At 48.0% G+C, this 19,453-nt stretch overlaps 7 protein-coding genes across 7 annotated transcripts; 4 read left to right on the plus strand and 3 right to left on the minus strand.

Moving 5' to 3' along the window:
• The first annotated feature begins 1,250 nt into the window (after window positions 1–1,250).
• Window positions 1,251–2,557, plus strand: EV420DRAFT_1527290 (ribosome biogenesis regulatory protein-domain-containing protein). Its single transcript, XM_060472453.1, has 5 exons — window positions 1,251–1,363; window positions 1,419–1,514; window positions 1,565–1,899; window positions 1,950–2,203; window positions 2,253–2,557. The coding sequence occupies exons 1-5, from the start codon at window positions 1,323–1,325 to the stop codon at window positions 2,481–2,483; spliced, it is 957 nt and encodes a 318-aa protein (XP_060333544.1). The 5' UTR covers window positions 1,251–1,322; the 3' UTR covers window positions 2,484–2,557.
• EV420DRAFT_1527293 (cyclin-like protein) lies at window positions 2,558–3,975 on the minus strand. Its single transcript, XM_060472454.1, has 3 exons — window positions 3,894–3,975; window positions 3,556–3,822; window positions 2,558–3,496 (listed from the first exon to the last, which is right to left on the minus strand). Exons 2-3 carry the CDS (start codon window positions 3,769–3,771, stop codon window positions 2,669–2,671), a joined length of 1,044 nt encoding a protein of 347 aa, XP_060333545.1. The 5' UTR covers window positions 3,772–3,822; window positions 3,894–3,975; the 3' UTR covers window positions 2,558–2,668.
• Window positions 3,976–5,574: 1,599 nt separating this feature from the next.
• EV420DRAFT_1266583 (TAFII55 protein conserved region-domain-containing protein) lies at window positions 5,575–7,258 on the minus strand (the record flags this gene model as incomplete). The annotated part of the gene is made up of 6 exons (XM_060467341.1): window positions 5,575–5,775; window positions 5,833–6,242; window positions 6,290–6,362; window positions 6,417–6,566; window positions 6,624–6,754; window positions 6,808–7,258. 6 exons carry the CDS (start codon window positions 7,256–7,258, stop codon window positions 5,575–5,577), a joined length of 1,416 nt encoding a protein of 471 aa, XP_060333546.1.
• A 97-nt stretch (window positions 7,259–7,355) lies between these two features.
• Window positions 7,356–11,394, plus strand: EV420DRAFT_1527304 (vacuolar protein 14 C-terminal Fig4p binding-domain-containing protein). The gene is made up of 14 exons (XM_060472455.1): window positions 7,356–7,459; window positions 7,509–7,581; window positions 7,641–7,962; window positions 8,011–8,366; window positions 8,418–8,728; window positions 8,782–8,859; window positions 8,913–9,595; window positions 9,657–9,722; window positions 9,775–9,987; window positions 10,038–10,142; window positions 10,193–10,314; window positions 10,375–10,454; window positions 10,505–10,664; window positions 10,715–11,394. The coding sequence occupies exons 1-14, from the start codon at window positions 7,456–7,458 to the stop codon at window positions 11,184–11,186; spliced, it is 3,045 nt and encodes a 1,014-aa protein (XP_060333547.1). The 5' UTR covers window positions 7,356–7,455; the 3' UTR covers window positions 11,187–11,394.
• A 41-nt stretch (window positions 11,395–11,435) lies between these two features.
• On the plus strand, window positions 11,436–12,595 carry EV420DRAFT_1305138 (protein-tyrosine phosphatase-like protein; the record flags this gene model as incomplete). The annotated part of the gene is made up of 6 exons (XM_060468471.1): window positions 11,436–11,634; window positions 11,693–11,855; window positions 11,921–11,954; window positions 12,010–12,165; window positions 12,222–12,373; window positions 12,433–12,595. The coding sequence occupies 6 exons, from the start codon at window positions 11,436–11,438 to the stop codon at window positions 12,578–12,580; spliced, it is 852 nt and encodes a 283-aa protein (XP_060333548.1). The 3' UTR covers window positions 12,581–12,595.
• Window positions 12,596–13,122: 527 nt separating this feature from the next.
• On the minus strand, window positions 13,123–17,093 carry EV420DRAFT_1640112 (uncharacterized protein; the record flags this gene model as incomplete). The annotated part of the gene is made up of 11 exons (XM_060477057.1): window positions 13,123–13,224; window positions 13,280–13,426; window positions 13,486–15,145; window positions 15,199–15,379; window positions 15,430–15,680; window positions 15,734–15,809; window positions 15,856–15,981; window positions 16,040–16,380; window positions 16,431–16,638; window positions 16,691–16,913; window positions 16,968–17,093. 11 exons carry the CDS (start codon window positions 17,091–17,093, stop codon window positions 13,123–13,125), a joined length of 3,441 nt encoding a protein of 1,146 aa, XP_060333549.1.
• Window positions 17,094–17,392: 299 nt separating this feature from the next.
• Window positions 17,393–19,270, plus strand: EV420DRAFT_130593 (Clavaminate synthase-like protein). The gene is made up of 11 exons (XM_060468481.1): window positions 17,393–17,692; window positions 17,752–17,811; window positions 17,861–17,936; window positions 17,988–18,184; window positions 18,247–18,371; window positions 18,427–18,565; window positions 18,617–18,674; window positions 18,725–18,825; window positions 18,879–18,890; window positions 18,946–19,020; window positions 19,070–19,270. Exons 1-11 carry the CDS (start codon window positions 17,567–17,569, stop codon window positions 19,112–19,114), a joined length of 1,014 nt encoding a protein of 337 aa, XP_060333550.1. The 5' UTR covers window positions 17,393–17,566; the 3' UTR covers window positions 19,115–19,270.
• The last annotated feature ends 183 nt before the right edge of the window (window positions 19,271–19,453 follow it).

A 19,453-nucleotide genomic window follows, 5' to 3' on the forward strand; every position in this document is an offset into this window, starting at 1 on the left:
CTTGTACCCGCATGAGAATGGGACATAAGCCTCGCAGCTCGGCATCCCGTAAAGTGCTCGAACAAGACGAGGTGTCTAAAGACTGACTATGCCCAGCATTCAACGATGCGCGGCGAAAGGAAGCCGATACAACCGACGGATCCTTGCGGACGAGTCGTTCAACATCCCGCAATACTTAGTTAGGTCAAACAGGCAATGTTGTGAGCGCGCGACCAGGATTTTTGCTACCGACAATCCGATGGTCGGCAGAACATGGGAGAGTGCCCCACACGGTAAATCACAAGATATGATACCATGAAACTGAAGGATATTCCCTGTGAAAGAACCAGCAGCCATATTCAATGAAAGGCAAAATATATATACCAGTAAGGGTGAATCCGAGGCCCTATATCTTCCACCAGCTGTCTCAACTTGGGACAACTTATGCGCGGATGATATGGACTGTCCTCGAGAGTTTATAGAGATTTTTCAAAATTTGAGATCTTGAAGACAGCCTTCCCACGAGTATTGACGCATTGAACGATGTCTCACGGAGACGTTGGAAGAAGGGACTTAGAATAGGGATAAATGTATTGTTCCGTGCCTTGTCATCTCCGATGAAAGTCGTTTTTGTGCTCCATGAAGTCGAGATTCTGAAGTCCACCTAGGTGCCAATAGCAATCTCAGCATCGAGGCCCAGTCGATAGACGCCAGCGAAAAAAAGACCATACGGGGAGCAAAGAAGGGGTAAGGGAGGAGATTTTACATCAACAGATGGGACTGCCGTCTAGAATAAGTAGGTTGTTCAGAAATTTCCTGCAAGTTCGTGACTTGATGGTCCAGTTTGGAAATCAAGGATGCAGCACCGGTGGCTATCTCAAGGAGACTAAGACTTTATCGACTTCCGATGGGTCGTGCTGTCGCCTAGACTGCGGTGTAATAGAGAACGTGGGCATGATAGTGAGGCAGAATCTAACCATCCCACACACATTACGGTCCCAGTAGGCATCCTGCATATACCCTATCAGCCGCGGGGCGTGCTAGCATTCAACTCCCTATGCGAAGAGATTGGATAGACATAGCCTCTGTGTAGACCAGCGTCAGGGGTCAGGACCAAGTCGGGTAGCATTGTATCATACAGAGATACACCAGTGAAGGATGCTTCATTTGTACCGTAAGAGGAGAAATCCTTCAGCACCTAGGAGAAGAACTGAGAACTCTGCAGTAAAGAGATCCCGTGAACTTCAAACGGCCCCATGTACACAGCCGCACTGGCGTTGTTTGGCGCCTTCGGGATCAACAAATACACCCGGTTTTCTTTGCACCTTTCTCATTTATCCACCATGGATGTCTCGAATATCTTGGCCTCGCATGCCGCAAAATAGTAAGCTTGAGTTTGAATCATCACCCTAAATTTTGGTCTTAGAATTCTGTCCTAGTCAACCGGTAACGGTTGAAAAGGAAACGCCGCTCGACGTTGATGTAGGGTACCTCACGGTAATGGACCCGAATCCCATTGATGAGGACAGCTACAAGTTCGTCCAGGTTAGACTTCTGAATCTTTAACTGTCTGACATTTTCTTAGATCCAATCTTGAAGAACATCTGCAGTCTCTTGCACGCGACGGGGTGCAATCACTGTTTTCGTCTCTTTTTACGCTTCCTACAAAAAGTTCTGACGATGGTCCTCTGGCCCAGTTAGCACCCCCAAAAACTCAGTTACCCCGCGCCAAACCTTTACCAAAACCCAAGCCACCCACCAAATGGGAGCAATTCGCTGCAGCGAAGGGTATCCAGAAGAAGAGAAGGGACAAGAAGGAGTGGGACGAGGAAAGACAAGAATGGGTTAACAGTTGGGGAAGAGACGGGAAGAATAAGCAGCTTGAAGAGCAATGGATTACAGAGGTGCCTCTCAATGCCGGTACGCATAATTTCTCTCTTTTATCGGCATCCTTTGAAAACCTTTCGCAGATGTCGATCACGACCCTCGGAAAGTAGCGCGCGAGGAACGCAAAGCAAGAGTAGCCAAAAACGAAAAGCAACGAGAGAAAAACCTTGCCCGTGCACAGGGCCCTTCGTCCTCAGTAGCAGATACAAATCCCCGTGAACAACGGAAGAAAGAGATAGCTAAGACACTTTCTTCGGCGCGGGTAAGTACCGCAAGTATGGGTCGCTTCGATAAGAAACTCGAGGGCGAGAAGAAGATGCGTGGTGTGAAACGAAAGGTCAGTAACTGCTCAGTCCTTGCTATCGTCTCTAACGTAGAGGTGTTAGTTCGATGCCAATGAGCAACCTGTTGAACACGAAAAGAATGCATCTCTGGCTCTACTATCCAAAATGGAAAGCGACGCCAAGAAGACGAGGGCAGCCCCGCCATCTGGAGACGGTGTCGTCAATGTTCGGAAGGCTGTGAGGTTCGCGAGCAAAGGCCGAGGAGGTATTGCTCTTGGTAGAGACTCGTCCGGTGGGAGCACGAAGCGCAAGCAGAGTGCGAAAAGAAGATGAACTATTGGTTGACTTCCGTTCTTTAGATTTGTCTGTACCTACTACTTGAATATGTTTTGAGTGGGAACTCGCTGAGAGTTGTCCAACAAATATTAATATTTTATGTGAGTTATGACCAATGACTATGTAGATACATTGTAGAACGATCGTGAATCCATAAACAAAGAAAGGAGAGAATGAATGATCTATACAGCGTCTTTCAGATTGTCTGGGTTGGCCTTCCCTTCATCAATCCACTTCTGCTTCACCAACTTGTCCTTCTCCGCAAGATATAAGCGATAGACAAGCTTAATCGTTCCATCACTAACACCAGCAACGGCGCCAATGTCCCTCGTGGACTTCGGCTTCCCAAGCAAAAGACAGGTGAAGTATATTGCGCCTCCCGCAATAGAAACCGGACTCCTTCCATCACCAATGCCCAACTCACGTGCAGCAATGATGATATCAGAGCATATGGCCTGGAAATTCGGAGGAAGATCCAGGTGATTGCAGTAACGCACGACGAGGGACTCTGGACCAGTAGCCGGTGCTAATGATGGATGAGCTGCCGAGGCTCCAGGAGTGAGATTGAAAGCTTGTTCAAGAGATTTGTAACACTGCCCAAGGACTTTCTTTGAGACATGCGTGAGATTACATATCTCTCGAAACGTTCGCGGCACATGTGCCTGTCTGCATGCTATGAAGATACAGGCCGCGATGATGGCGTCCATAGGCTTGCCCCGGAGAATTTTTTCTTGTTCAGCACGCTTGAAGAGTTGCTTGGCGATATCACTGATGGTTTTGGGAAGAGAAAACTGGTCACACCAGCTGGAGATGTCGCGGAATGCCACCATGAGATTTCGCTCTTGCCGCGAGCCCTGCCCGCGGGACTGAGCGCGTTGAAGTTCTCGTGACAGACCGTTCCCGCCATCCCTAAAACTGATCACCGTGTCCAGCTGCTCCATGCCCTCCATCAATGGATCGCTAGCTGCACCGACACGAGATGGGTCATCTCCTTCGTCATTGGCAAACGTCTAAGATCAAAAAAAATTTCAACTTGGGGAATATGATAGAACACAAAACCGGAACATACACGCCATTCACTCCGCGTATCTACAATACGATCACCCAACACCAATCCGCAATTCCGACAAACAAGGTCGCCGGAACCAAACTCTTCAGCAATCTGAGGGTTGGGGTCTCTGCATTCAGGACAGATGAGGCGAACAGCGAGGTCAGGGCCGAATGTCGGCGGTGGTGGTGCTTTTGCTTGAGACGGTGCAAGCGGAAATGCTTGGGCATAGGCCATGTTTTATTGGAGCAAGCGCCGCTGTTCAAGATGTGTTTATCAAGTACGCAGCTACAAGTAAAAGACAAGTCATTAGCAGGATTCCAGCAATCTACTGCAGCAGAAATGGTGGCATTTCTTACACGGACGTTGCGTCGCTGTACAGGCGAGGAACGAGTTCGGCGCCAGAGACGACGACAACGAGATGGTGGTTTAGAGGCAAGTCACAGTCAGCCGACGGGGGGACCGAAGGCTGACATAAAACCCCGTTTCGGGCATGATCGCACAGCCACATGGTCAATACACAGCCACAAACCACTTCTCCAGGGGTCAACGACGTCAACGCGTCAACTTCCGGCGGCCATTGACAGAGGTGAACATTGTCCTTCAAGTTAAGTACGGTTAACGTTAGCATAGCACAAACATGCGCAGTACAGATTCTGGTTAGCTTCCTTCTCAGGAACATGAAAACCGGAATAAGCATCCTCTCTTCCCTTGATACTCACGAAGCAGTGGGTCTGAAGACTGCTCAGGCGGCTCAAATCCAGCCTCATTAAGGACACATTAAAGTACTACTAAGTCCGGGTCGAGTCTGTTCTGCAGCCCCCGGGCACTTCACTTATCTTCGGGAATTCACATTAGCTTGGCCCCGATGCTCACATGCCGTAACGATTCGCATGTTCATATACAAAATATGGGATAGTCCCTTCGGCTCAGCTTTACTCTGCGGACGAAGACTGATGTCTTCGTATGGAAAAGAGTCGGCATAGCTTTTATGAACCAATGGATAATCACACCATCCTGTCTCTCGGGGTGGTTAACTAGCGCTTCTGAGTTCATTAAACACACATGTCGACGTGAGAGCACCATGAAACCATATACCTACCTTTCACAACGAAGAGGCCTTTTTCCATCTATCCGGTTATTCCGGTAGCCATCTTCTCTATCTTCCGTGCTGGCTTTTGAGTTTTCTATTGGGAGCACAATTATTTCTGTTTGGTTCAGCTTGACCAGATAATCGATGCCACCAACGAAGATGAAACTGTCCCTGTTATTCTTGATTTTCAAGCCTGGCCTATGCATAGCCGGACACTGATGTCTTGCGCTCTAGCAAGCACTGGCCTACCAAGAGGTAGTGAAGTGCTGAAGACGTTTTCCTTATTCCCCCAAAATATCACCTTCCTCACTCATTTTCAATTTCCAAAGCGTGACAAGGTCGTTGCGCGATGATAAACTCTTCTCCGTTCTTGTCTTCCAGAGGGCTTTGGAGAGACGAGCTAAAATTCGACCTGACGAATGCATCGAATGATATACGTATCTGGCTGTCTCCGCAGTCGGACTTGACTAGGATGTACTAGCTTTTAGGTCAGGCGTTCTGAATTCGGCCAAAGAAAAGCGGGGATAGATTTAACGGTAGTAACTGCCTCTGGGGAGGCTGGTTGGACAGAGAAGAATGGAAGGAAAAGTGTAACGACGTCTTTAGGACTGCACTCGAAGTCAGTCACCAAGTACAGACTTCGAAACGGCGGCTGACGTAAATAAATGGAGAAGACATCATGTCTTCCCGATAGAACTTTCAGCTCACTTGCTGTCCAACGCCTCATACATTGCTGATACCGATCTCAAGGATCTGGGTCTTCATTGGTATCTATTCCAATACCGTAGGGTCGAAATTGCGTTACGGGCGAGAAACCGGGCGAGTTGGCAGTGATCAGAGACCCAGTATGAACAGCCAATCGGGGAAAAAGAAGATCTATTGAAATCGAGAAATAGTAGAAGCGAGAAAGAAAACAACTAAAAAATCACACGTACTCGGGCAGAACATCAGTCAATTTCCATCGGACCATCTCCGCCTCGACCCATATCATCGTCGTCATTTCCGTCACCTTCGGAGTCAGACTCACGGTTGCTATCAAGAGTGATACCTTCCTTCTTCAACCGTTGCATCTCCTGTAGTTCGTCTCGCTGAACAATCTTTGTTTCCAGGTCATACGTTAATTTCTTCAGCGCGTCTTCGAACCGTTTCTATCATTGGCAGCAAATCAGAAACAAGAGCAAAAGAAAAGAAAAGAAAACACATACCCTAATGAGCGGGTTGGAAGAGCTTGCAATCTCGTTACCCTTCTTCGCCACTGCAGCTTCTAAGTCCCGAATTTCCTCATTCAATAATTTCCTTGCTTGAGCTTCTTCATCGTCTTCATCGTCTTCATCCTCCTCGCTTTCGTCGTCCTCATCCTCATCGTCTTCATCACCATCACCTTGATCTTCATCGCCAAGGGCCAAATCGAGTTCTGCTGCCAACTCCTCATCGATGTCTCCGTCAGGTTCTTCCTCTTCCTCCTCATCGCCTTCGCCCTCATATTCTCCGATATCTCCTCCGGGTGTAGCGGCGTCACCAAGGTCAGATATAGCGGGAGTCGCAGCATCAATCGCTTCTTCTCGTTCAATGAATTCTGAGTCCGACAAGTCAGGATTGACATTCTCAAGTACCTCTAATGAAAAAATTAGTATAAAAATTATTCACGGAAGTGTCACCCACCATATTTGACTTCTGTTGCCAGCGAGTCTTCTTCAAGAAGCCTTTCGACGGCTTGCTCGACGCTCTCAATGGTCTATCATGGCATTAGTTCGAAGACGTTCAACGGGTCGGGCACGGGATAAATTACCCTTCTATTGATCCTTTTTCGAAATCTTCGTTTCCGGACATGATGCAATGGTGGGGTGATACCATGCGGCCAAATGAACTCTTCAATGTTGAAACTCCTCTGATTCGTGGCGGCGTCCTCATTCTCCACCCGATTTTCAACAACAAGCATCTGCCAAAGGCATGTCAATCATCTGTGAACTCCGGGAAGCGAAGAATGGTGACCAACTTGACATATGTCGGCAACTTTGAACATTTGTTTATTATCCAATGTTTTCTGGGACTCGATAATACAAGGCAGATCCACGAGTTTCGAAGCGTATGTCGAATTACCGATGCGAAACACACCACGACGAGAGTCTTTTGAGTACGAGTTCAATGCGAAAATATAACGGCATGTTTAGACCGCGCACCTTTGAACTTGAACCAGACATCATTAGGTATCTCCCGAGCAGCAACCATCTTCCTAAATTTCTCACAATCCTCTCCCGGTGGCATACGCAAAATAAACTGTTCTTCGAATGCGAGTTCTTCGTCATCTGAGTCTAGCTCCCGGTCGTACTGGCCCAGAAATGACATTCCTGGAGCCTGTGCTGCCGCTTTCTCACTCAGCTTAAGCTTTAGTTTAGGCGGAGGCTTGTTCTTCACGCTTGTAGAACGTGTTGTCCGCTCATTAGCTGCATCCATTGCAGCCCGGGCAGCAGCACTTGTTGTTCTAAGGCGCGACGAATGTCTTTCACCAGTACCAGTCGGTGAAGGTTTTGCGGATGTCTCCGATGTACCACTAAATCCATTGACCTTGGACGGTCCGGCTTGAGGTGGTAGAGCCTCGCCGTCGTCGACGACAATGATATCTTCGTCCATGATGAGAGTATAGAGGCAGGTGGTGGTACCAAAATAGATGTGTTTGGCGAGAGCCTCTTGCCAAGCAATTGCGTCGTGCACAGCCACCTTCGGAGACCATTCGACCTCATTCGACGCGTCTCAATCACGCAGCTCCTTTTCCTTGTTCCATATTTCCCCATGAACCTTTCCCCGCTGGCGTAGGCGACTGAATACATATGGGTGCGCTCTACCTTGCTGAAGTAGAAATATCGACTGATTCGTCATGCAGAATCGGCTATCGCCAAACAACTTATTGACAAAATCTACGAGAAACGGAAAGCGGCCGCCCTTGACCTTGAGAAGTGAGGTTCATCATTAGCATTTACTAGGGAATTTCATTGAATGTGGTGATCGTCTAAAGGCAGATCCGAGAATGTCATCAACAAGGGGACGAACGGCGCATCACCCAAATAATCGACCAGCTCGTCGAAATGTTCAACAACTCGACCAACCCTTTACATATGCGTAACGGCGGCTTGATAGGGTTGGCCGGTACTGCTATTGCGTTAGGTCTCGATGTCGCGCCGTACATGGATAAATTCGTGCACCCCTTATTGGACTGTTTTGTCGACCCCGAAAACAGGATACGGTACTTTTCAGCAGAGTGTCTATACAACATAGCGAAGGTGTCAAAGGGAGAAGTTTTGGTGTATTTCAATGAGATATTCGATGCTTTGAGCAAGGTGCCAGTTATTCCCTTTGCCGTGCTCTGCAACTAACCTCGTGTTCAGCTCGCAGCAGATTCGGAGTTGTCGGTAAAGAATGGCGCTGAGCTCTTGGATCGCCTTCTGAAAGACATTGTTGCCGAATCGGCTTCTGTCTATATTCCTCAATATCCCGAGACTGAGAAGGTTCGCGACCAAGTACAAGGTGTTTTGGTAACGCATCCTGACGGTACGCTTGGGAATGATGGGGAAGGACCAAGGAAGGCCTTCTCCCTTGCACATTTTATTCCACTGCTTCGCGAACGTATCTATGTCGTTAGTCCTTTCACGAGAAGTTATCTAGTGTCCTGGATCACCGTTTTGGACTCGGTCCCAGAACTCGAGCTGATTTCATATCTTCCAGAATTTCTGGATGGACTTCTGTAAGTGCTTTCAATTTCAAATGCCATATGAAGCTCACCAGCTTCGCATAGCAAGTACCTCTCCGACCCCATCGAAGACGTACGCGTGGCGACCGAAACCCTACTTGCGGAATTTCTTCGCGAAATACGCGATATAAGTGTGGTTCGGAAGCAAACGACAGAATCTCCCCTTCAGCAATCGAAATACAGCGAAAAGTCTGAAACCAAGCCGTCGGATAACACAAGCGAGAAAATTCTTGATACTCCGATTGAGGATGCAGAGCGCGCAGCATTTATTATTGATCAAGACGAACGTTCTTCCTATGATCCCGACAGTCTCAGAGATGATCGCACGTCTGATATTGACTTTCGGGATGCTGGCGGTCAGTGGTCCGCGCCGTATCTCTCCGCCTTGGTGTGTTAACTCCCGTGGCAGTCTGGGTTCCTGGTCAAGGAGTCAGGATAGACTACTCGGCGATTGTAGAGATACTCATCCAACAATTGGACGGAGAACGTAAGTTTTATGTAAAAGTCAAACTTGCTGATATCTTCATGAAATTGGTACAGATGATGAAATTCAACAATCCACTGCTCTGCGATGGTTAGCAGAATTTTTAACTTTTGCCTCAGAAGTCATGCTTCCATTTACTCCGCGCCTCATTCCCGCCATCCTACCCAACCTTGCCCACCACGTCAGCATGATTCAATCGGTAGCCATCCGCGCCAACAAGCTTCTCTTGAACGTCATCCAGAACCTCCCCTCTCCGCCTGAAGCACCACAACGTGACAAAGTTGCATCTGCCCGAAATCGTGCATCACCTACACCGGCTACGTCGACCTCAAATTCGCGGCAGTCCACGATGGGGAAGGACTCCACCAGAGAAGCGTCATCACCAGAATCCGTAGCTGAAACGACCACAGGACCCGCTAATGCTAGCACGGGACCTAGTGGACTTTCCCGGAGTCGAGGGAGTGGTGTGGATATGACGTTGACACCGCGGCCTCCTCCCGTTGCTGATATACAGACGAATGCAGGATCTAGTCGGTCACATTCGCCGATATCCCTTAAAAGCCAAACGACTGGACCAAACGCCAGCGCGCCTCCCGGAACAATCCAGGAAGAGCCGGATCCTTTCGATTACCAGGCTACCGTGAACGAGTTGACCGTTCAGTTCTTAAGCGAGTTTGAAGAGACGCGAGTTGCAGCACTCAAGTGGCTCATCATGCTACATCAGAAAGCTCCCAAAAAGGTAAGCTCATAGCATCCGTTGTCCAAACTGTGCAAAGCTGTGACACCCATCTTTCATCTAGATTTTAGCGATGGACGATGGTACATTCCCGGCATTACTTAAGACACTGTCGGATAGTTCGGAAGAGGTCGGCTTCTCCGTGAATTTATCTCGTCGTCGACTAATCTGTGCTGAACTAGGTTATCAAGCACGACCTCCAACTGCTAGCTCAGATCTCATCAAGTTCGGAAGAGACCTATTTCAAGGCCTTCATGATGAACCTGCTAGAACTTTTTAGCACTGACCGTAGACTACTAGAAACCCGAGGTAGCCTCATTATCAGACAGTTGTGTCTGAATCTTAACACTGAAAGGATATATCGCACGTTCGCCGAGATCCTCGAAAAGGAAGACGTACGTGTTAGCCCCATGGCTTGGTTCTCATTTTTTAAACTCCCACACAGGACCTCGAGTTTGCTAGTGGAATGGTTCAGAAACTGAACATCATCCTGATCACATCACCAGAGCTTGCCGACTTCAGAAAACGTCTGAAGAGTCTTGAAACACGTGTAAGTTATCAACGTATGTAGCTTTCAGACGTCACTGACGAACCCATCAGCAAGACGGACAGGCGTTATTCACTACGCTATATCGGTCTTGGTGTCATAATGCAGTTGCTGTCTTTTCCTTATGTTTGTTAGCACAGGCATATGAACATGCGTCAAATCTTCTCTACATCTTGTACGTCAATTGACTTCCACATGAAGTTGACATTGCATTGACATATGGCCTTTCTCCCAGTGCCGACCTAGAAATCACCGTGCCAATGCTAGTACAGATTGACAAGCTAGTGCAACTCATCGAGTCACCTGTTTTTACCTGTGAGCAACCCGTTTTCATATTACCCTTACGTCCTGAGTAGAGCTCCTAGATATTCGCCTCCAACTACTAGAACCTGAGCGATACCCCCATCTGTTCAAGTGCCTCTATGGTCTCCTCATGCTGCTACCACAGAGCTCTGCCTTTGTATCCCTGAGAAACCGATTGAACGCTGTTAACTCGGCTGGGTTTCTCCACATCGCTCCCAAATCGTGAGTCGTCTAAACGATTGAATCACTCCACTAATTCATCATAACTCTAGTACTGTTGGAACAATGTCTACACGATCCAAGATCGGTCGCGACGAGATAAAATGGCAGGAACTAGTGCAGCATTTCCGGTTGGTGCAGGCCAAACATGAAAAAGCACGCCGCCAAGCATTGGGTACTGACACTACGTCGTTCTCTGAATATGCTGACCCGGAAAGACCACTTGATTCGGGGGAACGGACCGTTCGTAACGCAGGGGTCAGACCACCTATGCGGAGAAGAGTGACTGGCGATATGTCGATTCACGCTAATACGACATCGGTCGTACCGGGTCCGACTACTCCATTTTCACCCCGAAACGGGGCATTGTCCCCTTTGAATCCGCGAGCGAGGGTTGGGGGAAGCGGGATGATGGCCAATGTAATCTCACCAACCGGTGGGCCCCCAACTGCAGCCGCGGCATTGGCGCAGCAAGCCCAGAAACAGAGGCGGACGATCAGCTTGGGTCGGAACGCAAAGTCGTAGTCTCAATTACAGGCCCTATATTTTTTTTCGTCATTATTTCGGTTTCTCCATCTGCATTTCTTTGCTATCGCATACACTGGATTAGTACACACATACTCTCTTTGCCTCTTTATATGATAGCCATATTTAATGCTCCTGTATACACGGAGACGTGATGACGCAATATGGGCCAGGATTGCATCCGTGCAAGCAAGGACAAAGTTCGGAACCTCTCCTCTTGATCACCCACTTCTCACTACTTTCCTCCTAATGGCCGTTACGAACGAATTGGCACCTCTCGATCCTACCTATGTATCCGAATTGTTATCTCGACACCCGTTCGTGAAGATACCCGGCGTAATAAATGTCAGGGATTTGGGCTTGTATCCCTCAGTGACACTTCCAACCCACATCACAAAACCAGGCTTTGTCTTTCGCTCAGCCGAGCTCTCTGGTATCACAGAAGAAGGTCTGCTGTATTCGATGATCCGTGTATCCTTGATCTTAACTGAGAATGCAATGTCTAGGCAAAGAACAGATCAAGAAATTGGGTATAACAAAAGTATACGACTTGCGATCCGATACCGAGATGGCAAAATATAACACGCCGTTGCCGGAGATAGAGGGTGTCGAAGTGATTAGAACCCCGGTGTTCAAGCTGGAAGACTACAGCCCTGAGGTGATGGCCAAGTACGTACGTGTTGGGGATATCGCATTCGGCCCAATTGTGATGCGATGGCTCATCTTGTGTTCAGGCGCTATCAACTGTACGCTAGAGGAGATATAGAAGTAAGCAATGACTGCAACAGTTGCAGGGATGCAATGAGCTAATTGCGTCATGCAGGCATTTATGGAGCTTTATTCCCAAATACTGGATAATGGTGGTCCTGCGTTTGGTGTAATCCTTCGTCATGTTCGAGACAGGCCAAACGAAGGAATGATATTCAATTGTACTGCTGGGAAAGACAGAACTGGTGTCGTCGCGGCTATACTCTTAAAGGTTGGCCTGTTTTTACTGCTACTGATGAGAATTGACCCGGGGACGATACGATTTAGCTTGCGGGGGTTGACAATGATAGTATAGCCGATGACTACGCCTTATCTCGTGTCGGGCGGGAACCTGCTCGTGCGATGATACTCCAACGCCTTTCCAAGGAGCCGTTGTTTGCTTCCAATAACCAGGCCGCATCAAACATGCTGACTTGTCGGTATGTCTTCGGCAGATTTCATTACGATCATCGGGAGGATAACATCAGAATTTTTTCAGCCGGGAGACGATGCTTGCATTTCTAGCTCATCTTGAGAACACATACAATGGCGTAGAAGAATACGTGAAAACGTATCTAGGCCTTACCGATGAAGACATCGTTATAATACGCAACAATCTTCTGACACCTAATTCATCCCGTATGTAGAGGACATCAATAGACGTTTGTAACTTTTCTTACTTTCGGGCCGGCGGTTTCTGACAATTGTCGATAATGAACGGAACACAGAATCCATCTGACAATTTATCCGAACCAGAAAGTTCAGCAACGTACACTACATCTCCATCATTCTGGTCTTTGTGTGTATCGCCCATTCATCAGGCTCCATGAGCTTCGACCTCTGGTCCTGTTGGATCTATCAGGAGCCAAATAACCTTACGATTGATGTATACCGGAGTATCCGTGTTCTCAAAATTCGTTCTCCTCTTCCTCATCTACACTCGGAGCCCTTTGTAGGACCGCACCACGTAATGTTACCTGCCTGCCGATTTGTAATTGCAACATCTTAAGCGGCGGCTAGGTACCTCATGAGTTTCGGCATGCGAAGCAAGCATTAGGAAGCGATTAACAGTAAGCGTGTGCTACATACAACAAAATGAACCCAGAGTGACCTTCTAAGTGACACTGAAACTTCAGAGACCACCAGAGCTACAGCAATGACAACATGGAAAGGAGAAGCCTAACAGAATCTAAGAATGGTCCATATACCCGCCGTCAGCCGAGTTCGTATCATCCAAGTCTGAGGATTCGATGGCGCGACTTCGAGCCTCCACAAAGGCATTCACAGACACCTATTCGCATCATTCATTAGCCTCACAAGCCATCGATCAACGCGAAGTTCGTCACCATTCGCTCGTGACCAACATAGATCCCGAACCTGTCAATCCTCTCCTGCGGCGACAAGTCCAAGAACTCCTCCACTGTAATTTGGCAGAGAATGACATATGCAGCAAAGCGATTCATGCCAGAAACAGCTGCTAGACTTTCCTCTTCCTGTGGGGGACGTGAATCAGCTGCAAGAAATAAGAAGCCTGAACGACATCTGGACGAACTTCTGGTACATCGCCATCGAGCCAGCTGCGATCGCCCCATACTGTACCCTGTGAAACATCTTCGGCCTCGGCAACGTCACCGAGATACCTAGCAAGCATCGCGGCGTCTTCTACGGTATCGGCGAATGCCATTCGAACTCGACAAGCGAGGCTCTTCTTGTCGCAAGCTTCGGCAAGGTCTACATCACGCCTAAAACGTCCTATCGCCTTGAGATTCGGAGGTGTGTACGCATTTAACAACGTCACGGAAGCAGATCCCTTGTACGAAGCAGAAATTGGGTACGCTTCGAAAATGACGAGCAGGTTCGTATATCGCCAGGACTGCTCAGAGACTGTCGATAGGAGAGCTTCGCGCTGAGATGCTAAAGAGATCAGACTTGCGAAGATGATTGCAGTGTTAGGATCGAGGATGAGGTCGACGCCAGAAAGGTGGTCGCGTTCCACAAGTCCGACGGCACACAAGTTCGAGCGAAGCGTTCGGATCAAGACTTGTTTCTGTAGGGTCTCCATCGACGCCATATAGAAATGTGCGGTGGATGGATCACCACGGGTAGGTAGACACATAGTGTTTTTGTCAAAGATTTCAGGGGGTGCTGTTCGCGGTGCTTCGGGAATGTCAGGGGTGCTTTCAATTTGAGCATCAGGGGCACAAGGATGGGTGATTACAGATGGAGCATCAGTAGAGTTGATGTGTTTGGCACGCAACTTGAGGAAGTCAGTTATACCGAGAGGATGGGTTGCAATATTGGGAATGAGCATGGAGTCGTTCGTGACGGGAATGGGATTAGCAGGAGAATGAGATTGAAGGTTGGAAGCAGGTTGGGTAGGTAGCGCAGGCACAAGACTATCGGTGACAGCATATTCGTTGGCTTCTGCATCCAAAATACCATGCCCATAGTCAAATATCATCTGAGGAGGTGCGCTATGAGGTTCCATAGAAGTTTCTCGCCGCGTAATATGTTGTGACAAGGCCTCGTTCGATTCAAAAGACAAGGGCTGGAAGGGTCCTTGTTGAGATTGAGAGTCCTCCCTGATACCTGTAGAGAATTGCGACATCGGGTAGACGTCATCATCAAACAGTTGCTGCTGGTCCCCTTGTTCGTGTTGATACGAGGAAGCGCCAACCATGGCAACGTCATCAGGGTGAGAGAAACGGAATGGATTTGAGATGTCTTCGTTGAAGGTGACAGAAGGAGAATAAGTCGCTGGAGACGGATTTTCGATAGATAGTTGTTTGAGAGGAGAGAAGGCGATGCCGGAATCATCATCGATGTCATGGCGGTTGATGTCAATTCTTGCTCTCTTCGTTGGCCTTGGAGATAAAGGTTGATTCTCTTTGTCACTGCTACTGTCGTCTTCCTCGTTGTCTTCGACGTGTTTGAGCCCAGAAAGCCGACTTCGCTCGACCCGAGATAACATAATTTCTGAGGAATAGAGGTCATCTTCGGAAAGTGGTCCATGATCTTCATCAAGCAAGAAGTATTTTGTATCGGAAACCATGGTCGAAGAGTCCAACTCCGTTATACTTTCTAGCAGAGACTGCACCCGAGTCTTGATATGATCCTCAGGAAGACCGTTTCTTAAATCGTCACCATCGATAAGTGTTGATGATCCAGTAACATCCATGTGCGTAGGTAGACTTCCCTTTATCATGAATGGCCTGTTGGGACATCAGGTCAATGGTTGAGGCGTATAGTAACTCGCAACGCTTACGTCCAAGGGAGAGCTAAGCTTAGAGATTGTAGTCCTTTGGCCTTTTTCAAAAACTTGTGTGTAGGTATTACCTGATCACTGTGTGCTTTCGCCATCTTCGGTGGACATACGTATTCAAGCAGCTTCGTTGGTAGGAAAAGAGCGCCCGGTGGATGCTCGTTAGGAGGAAATAGATCAGGGACTGTGCAGACTTGATGTAAGTCCAGGGGATAATGACTCCTTTGGACATACCCTTCATGAGTAAGCTAGCCTCTTCGTTGAGTGTTTCATTGAGGATGACGTCTTTAGGATTATCTGTGTTCACACTCTCGTATATCCGGTTAACTTCGTCGTCCAACGTGTCTGCGCTCTGAGCAACAGTATCCATATTGGAGGGTGGTTGTCCCAACATTGACGTTTCAGGCTCTGGCAACGAGGAGGATTCTTTGGGCTCTTTTTGGGCTGGCGTCGACGTGATAAAGGGCAGAAGAAACGAAGACAGTCTGTCATCGCCAATTACGGACCCTTGAATATCACAAATAATCAAAAAGCATACGATTTTCCTTTTCCAATGGGCGAGACTTGTTCTTTAGAGCCGCGAATTCTTCTGTTGCGTGGTATGGGTGGCACATCTTTCCAGACAGTTAAAAGATTCCAGCTGCATGAAAAGGGCCTTACCCATGCGGGTCAACTTGAGGGGTGATATTTCAGTATCGGGGGACGAGACGTTGAAGAGTTGATCAATTTTATCTTCTTGACTCGATGAAGGCATTGAAGGCGATGGAGACGAAGTAATATATGTTTCTGTAAGGAAAAATCTCATGAGCATTGGATGAGATTGAGGGATGGGAGTGCAATTTACGCCATCCATCTACAACTATCATGTTGGCTTTGAATTGTTCCATGTCATCATCCTCCACTTTGGCTATTGGTGGCAACTTTGAAGGCAGATCACGCATTTTCTGGAAGTCAGAGGGAAAGAAGCTATCATTGGTTGGATAGCCAGCACCCAGTCTAGCTGATCTCGGAAACATAGGGACGGAGTCCTCTTCACGAAAGCTGAGAGGCGGGGAATCTTCCCTGGTGGAAGGATCCAAATATTTGTTCTTGTATGCCGGCCCTGGACGAGATAGAGCGGCAGCAGATTTGAGAAAGGCAGATACTGCCTGATGTTCTTCGGTTTGCAGGCGGCAGTTGAGATCCCTGAACGCTTTCACGTTGAATTACGGGAATTTTGAGAGAACAGGACATACAGGACTACTGCGGGTGAGACCTCAGGGTCATTGAAATCGTCAAGCGAGACGGGCTTGATACAGTACTGCGACGTCAAAAGCGCTGCACGACTTTGGGGCATTAATGTAGAAGATCCATTTGAACCTGGATGAGGGGTAGCCCGTCTCGACCTTCGGTTGAGCTTTGGAGATAAGGGCTCGTGAACGACAAAGTCCTCCGTGCCATCAGCTGCGAATCATGATGTCAGTAGAGCAATGACGCGACGAGCGAAGCAACGCACCGTCAAACTCATACGAGATACTCTTACTCTTTGTTGGTCCATGTTTGACCTTCATCACATTTTTTAGATATTGCAACACCTCAGGAAGAACTTGAAATCTTTCTTGATAAGGTTCGAGGTGGTCAAAACGATACCGCTGCGTCAGACTCAAGAACGGGTCTGTGGGCAGTCGTATCGAGTGTCTATCATGCAGTGGTACCTCTACGAGAGCTTGAGATAGTAACTGGAAAGTGGAAAATCAGCTCTATCCCATTAAAAGTAAGAATGAGTCGTTTACCTCGGAGACAGCATCTTCAGTAAATTGAACATAGTCGATGGTCAGATGGGTGACAGCATATTCGTATAAGATGTTGCGGATATGCTCGCGTAGAGCCCACTCTTCCTCGTCGCCATTGATGTCCATGGTGACGGTGTAGAATCAAGGAAATTCTCCAGAGTTCGACAAAGGCGCTGACGTGAGCCGACGGCAATTGCGGTCCCGGGTCCGTACCTCCTTGACAGTGCCGGCGGTGCTCGTCTGTCCAACATGATCGCAGCGATGAAGTCAATTCAAAGGAAAAGATCCATTTCTCGCTAATTCTCTAATTCTATCGCACTCCGGCACCAGGAAGCCTGGAGACAATCCTCATCACCTCAATGCTCCAACTCGTGTCTTGTTTCGGTCTTCGAAGTTTAACTTACTACTTCTAGTCGGGAGGATGTTAGCTCGGATCCCAAGGTCAGCCATCGAGGACCAAGATATACACTTCCTACCCAGGAGATACCAACAATTCGCTCACGTCGTCCTCCCAGGCTTCAGCACGTGGCCTGTTTTAATTATCTCAGGCATGCCGTTACGGCCTATCTTGTACCAGACTCTGTTTAACCTGGACCAGAATGTCCCCCATTGTGAACTACGACCACGAAAGCGGAATTCCCGTTGTAGACTTTGGCCCATTCCGAGACGGGACTCGGAAGCAAGAAGTCGCTGATGCCATCCTAAAGTCCTTCAAGGAGGTCGGGGTACGTGCCAATGTGTTGCAACTGGCTTCGTTGTGTTTGTCACTAAACTTGATGAAAAGTTTGTATATTTAGTCAATCATGGCATACCCCAAGAGAAGATGGACGGTATCATTGGTTGGGTACGCCGGCACCATCCCTTATCCATCCAGCTTCTGAGACTTCGAGCAGGCCAAGAAGTTTTTCGCCCTTCCCATGGAAATAAAGATGCTGGCTCCACATCCTCCTCTTGGTACTCATCATCGTGGTATTCTTTCATACATTTATCTCATTGCATAGATGAGTTATGACTTTTCAGGCTACTCGCCACCTGGGCTTGAGAAAATCATCCAGCATGAATATGATCCTGACAAGATTGTTCAAAGCAGAAAGAAGGCTCCGGATGCAAAAGAAAATTTTGAATCCGGGAAAGAGAATGACAAAGTCATACCGAACATCTGGCTGCCCGATGGAATTTTGCCAGGGTTCAAGGAGGCATGCTTGGATTATTTCTGGGTGCGCTAAGTTACTCCTATCACACGCCTTCGATGTGTGAATTTGATGAATTTCATTCATAGACCTGTTACGATGTGGAGTTGAATGTCTTTAGGGCTCTCGCACTTGGCTTTCGCATCAACGAGGAATATTTTACCGAATACCACTCTGCTGCTGACAATCAACTTCGTATATTGCATTATTTCAGGTGTGATATACATACTTCACTCTTCCTTCTCGTCACCTTGGAGTCTGCCTTCTAGCGTTCCTGTCAAAGATGTCGAAGAAGGATTGGCCCCCCGTATCGGAGCGCATTCGGATTTCGGTAGCATCACTATGTTACTTCAAGACCAAGCCGGTGGTCTCGAAGTTGAAGATCCTCATAGCCCTGGCGAATTCAAAGTATCTTCGTGCTTCTCTCGTTTCGGCGTCGTTGGAATTCTATTTCAATAGGCGGCGACACCTATTCCTGGTTCTCTCGTGATAAATGCAGGCGACCTTTTAATGCGATGTATGTCATAGATGTCTTTTGTTCTCCCGCAGCACTTATTCGTTAAGAAGGGTCCAACGACACCATTCGAAGCACCGTTCACCGCGTCCGTGCGCCGAAGCACATGTACGGCACTGATTGTATGACACCGGAGCGATACTCCGTTCCCTACGTGAGCAATGGCTCCAGCTTCGCCACTTGATATCTTACCTCTGCAATGTTTAGTTCTGCGGCCCGGTACGTTCTCTTTCTCAAGCATCAAAGGGATTACCGTAATTCTCGCTATCATCAGAACCACTCTACTATCATCGATAGCATTCCCGGGACATGGTCTGAGACTGTACCTAAGAAATATGAACCTATTGATGTAAGCCATTAGTTGGTTGTGCGATTCTATTAACCAACCATCTTTCAAGTCCACCGAGTACCTGATGAAGCGACTCGCCATGTCATATACGTGATTATATGTTTCTTTTTACATTACAGAGGCGTAAATACTCCATCTGGCTGTTTCTGCTTTCCACCGGAGTACTAGTAGTATTTGGATGATCTGTATTTTAAAATGCGTTGGCCCCTGTCCTGAATTGCTAGAATAAGCCGAGCCGACGGCAATTACGAACTTTGACAGTGCCAACGTCGTCGTCTTACAGCAATCAAGCTAGTCCAAAGCCAACTCGAAAGAAACGATGCCTTTCTCGCTAATTGTCAGGTATTATATCGCGCTCTCTGGTAGATCGGAAACCGTGGTCATCCCTCGACTCTCCTCGTGTCTTGGATTGATCTTGGGGGTTCAGCTTACT

This window comes from Desarmillaria tabescens, assembly GCF_030435595.1.
Source record: "Desarmillaria tabescens strain CCBAS 213 chromosome Unknown EV420scaffold_10, whole genome shotgun sequence".
Taxonomy (NCBI): domain Eukaryota; kingdom Fungi; phylum Basidiomycota; class Agaricomycetes; order Agaricales; family Physalacriaceae; genus Desarmillaria; species Desarmillaria tabescens.

What these genes read in the sequence shown, in the direction of transcription:
- EV420DRAFT_1527293 (XM_060472454.1), bottom strand. Translation starts at nt 3,771, where the DNA reads ATGGCCTATGCCCAAGCATTTCCGCTTGCACCGTCTCAAGCAAAAGCA. An exon ending in ATACGCGGAGTGAATGGCGT is followed by an intron (nt 3,497 to 3,555) that starts GTATGTTCCGGT and finishes TTTTGATCTTAG; the next exon opens with ACGTTTGCCAATGACGAAGG.
- EV420DRAFT_1527290 (XM_060472453.1), top strand. Translation starts at nt 1,323, where the DNA reads ATGGATGTCTCGAATATCTTGGCCTCGCATGCCGCAAAATA. An exon ending in ATTGATGAGGACAGCTACAA is followed by an intron (nt 1,515 to 1,564) that starts GTTCGTCCAGGT and finishes ACATTTTCTTAG; the next exon opens with ATCCAATCTTGAAGAACATC. An exon ending in TGCGTGGTGTGAAACGAAAG is followed by an intron (nt 2,204 to 2,252) that starts GTCAGTAACTGC and finishes TAGAGGTGTTAG; the next exon opens with TTCGATGCCAATGAGCAACC.
- EV420DRAFT_1527304 (XM_060472455.1), top strand. An exon ending in AGATCCTCGAAAAGGAAGAC is followed by an intron (nt 9,988 to 10,037) that starts GTACGTGTTAGC and finishes ACTCCCACACAG; the next exon opens with GACCTCGAGTTTGCTAGTGG. An exon ending in CTCCACATCGCTCCCAAATC is followed by an intron (nt 10,665 to 10,714) that starts GTGAGTCGTCTA and finishes TCATAACTCTAG; the next exon opens with TACTGTTGGAACAATGTCTA.
- EV420DRAFT_130593 (XM_060468481.1), top strand. Translation starts at nt 17,567, where the DNA reads ATGTCCCCCATTGTGAACTACGACCACGAAAGCGGAATTCCCGTTGTA. An exon ending in ATAGCCCTGGCGAATTCAAA is followed by an intron (nt 18,566 to 18,616) that starts GTATCTTCGTGC and finishes CTATTTCAATAG; the next exon opens with GCGGCGACACCTATTCCTGG. An exon ending in AGGCGACCTTTTAATGCGAT is followed by an intron (nt 18,675 to 18,724) that starts GTATGTCATAGA and finishes TTCGTTAAGAAG; the next exon opens with GGTCCAACGACACCATTCGA.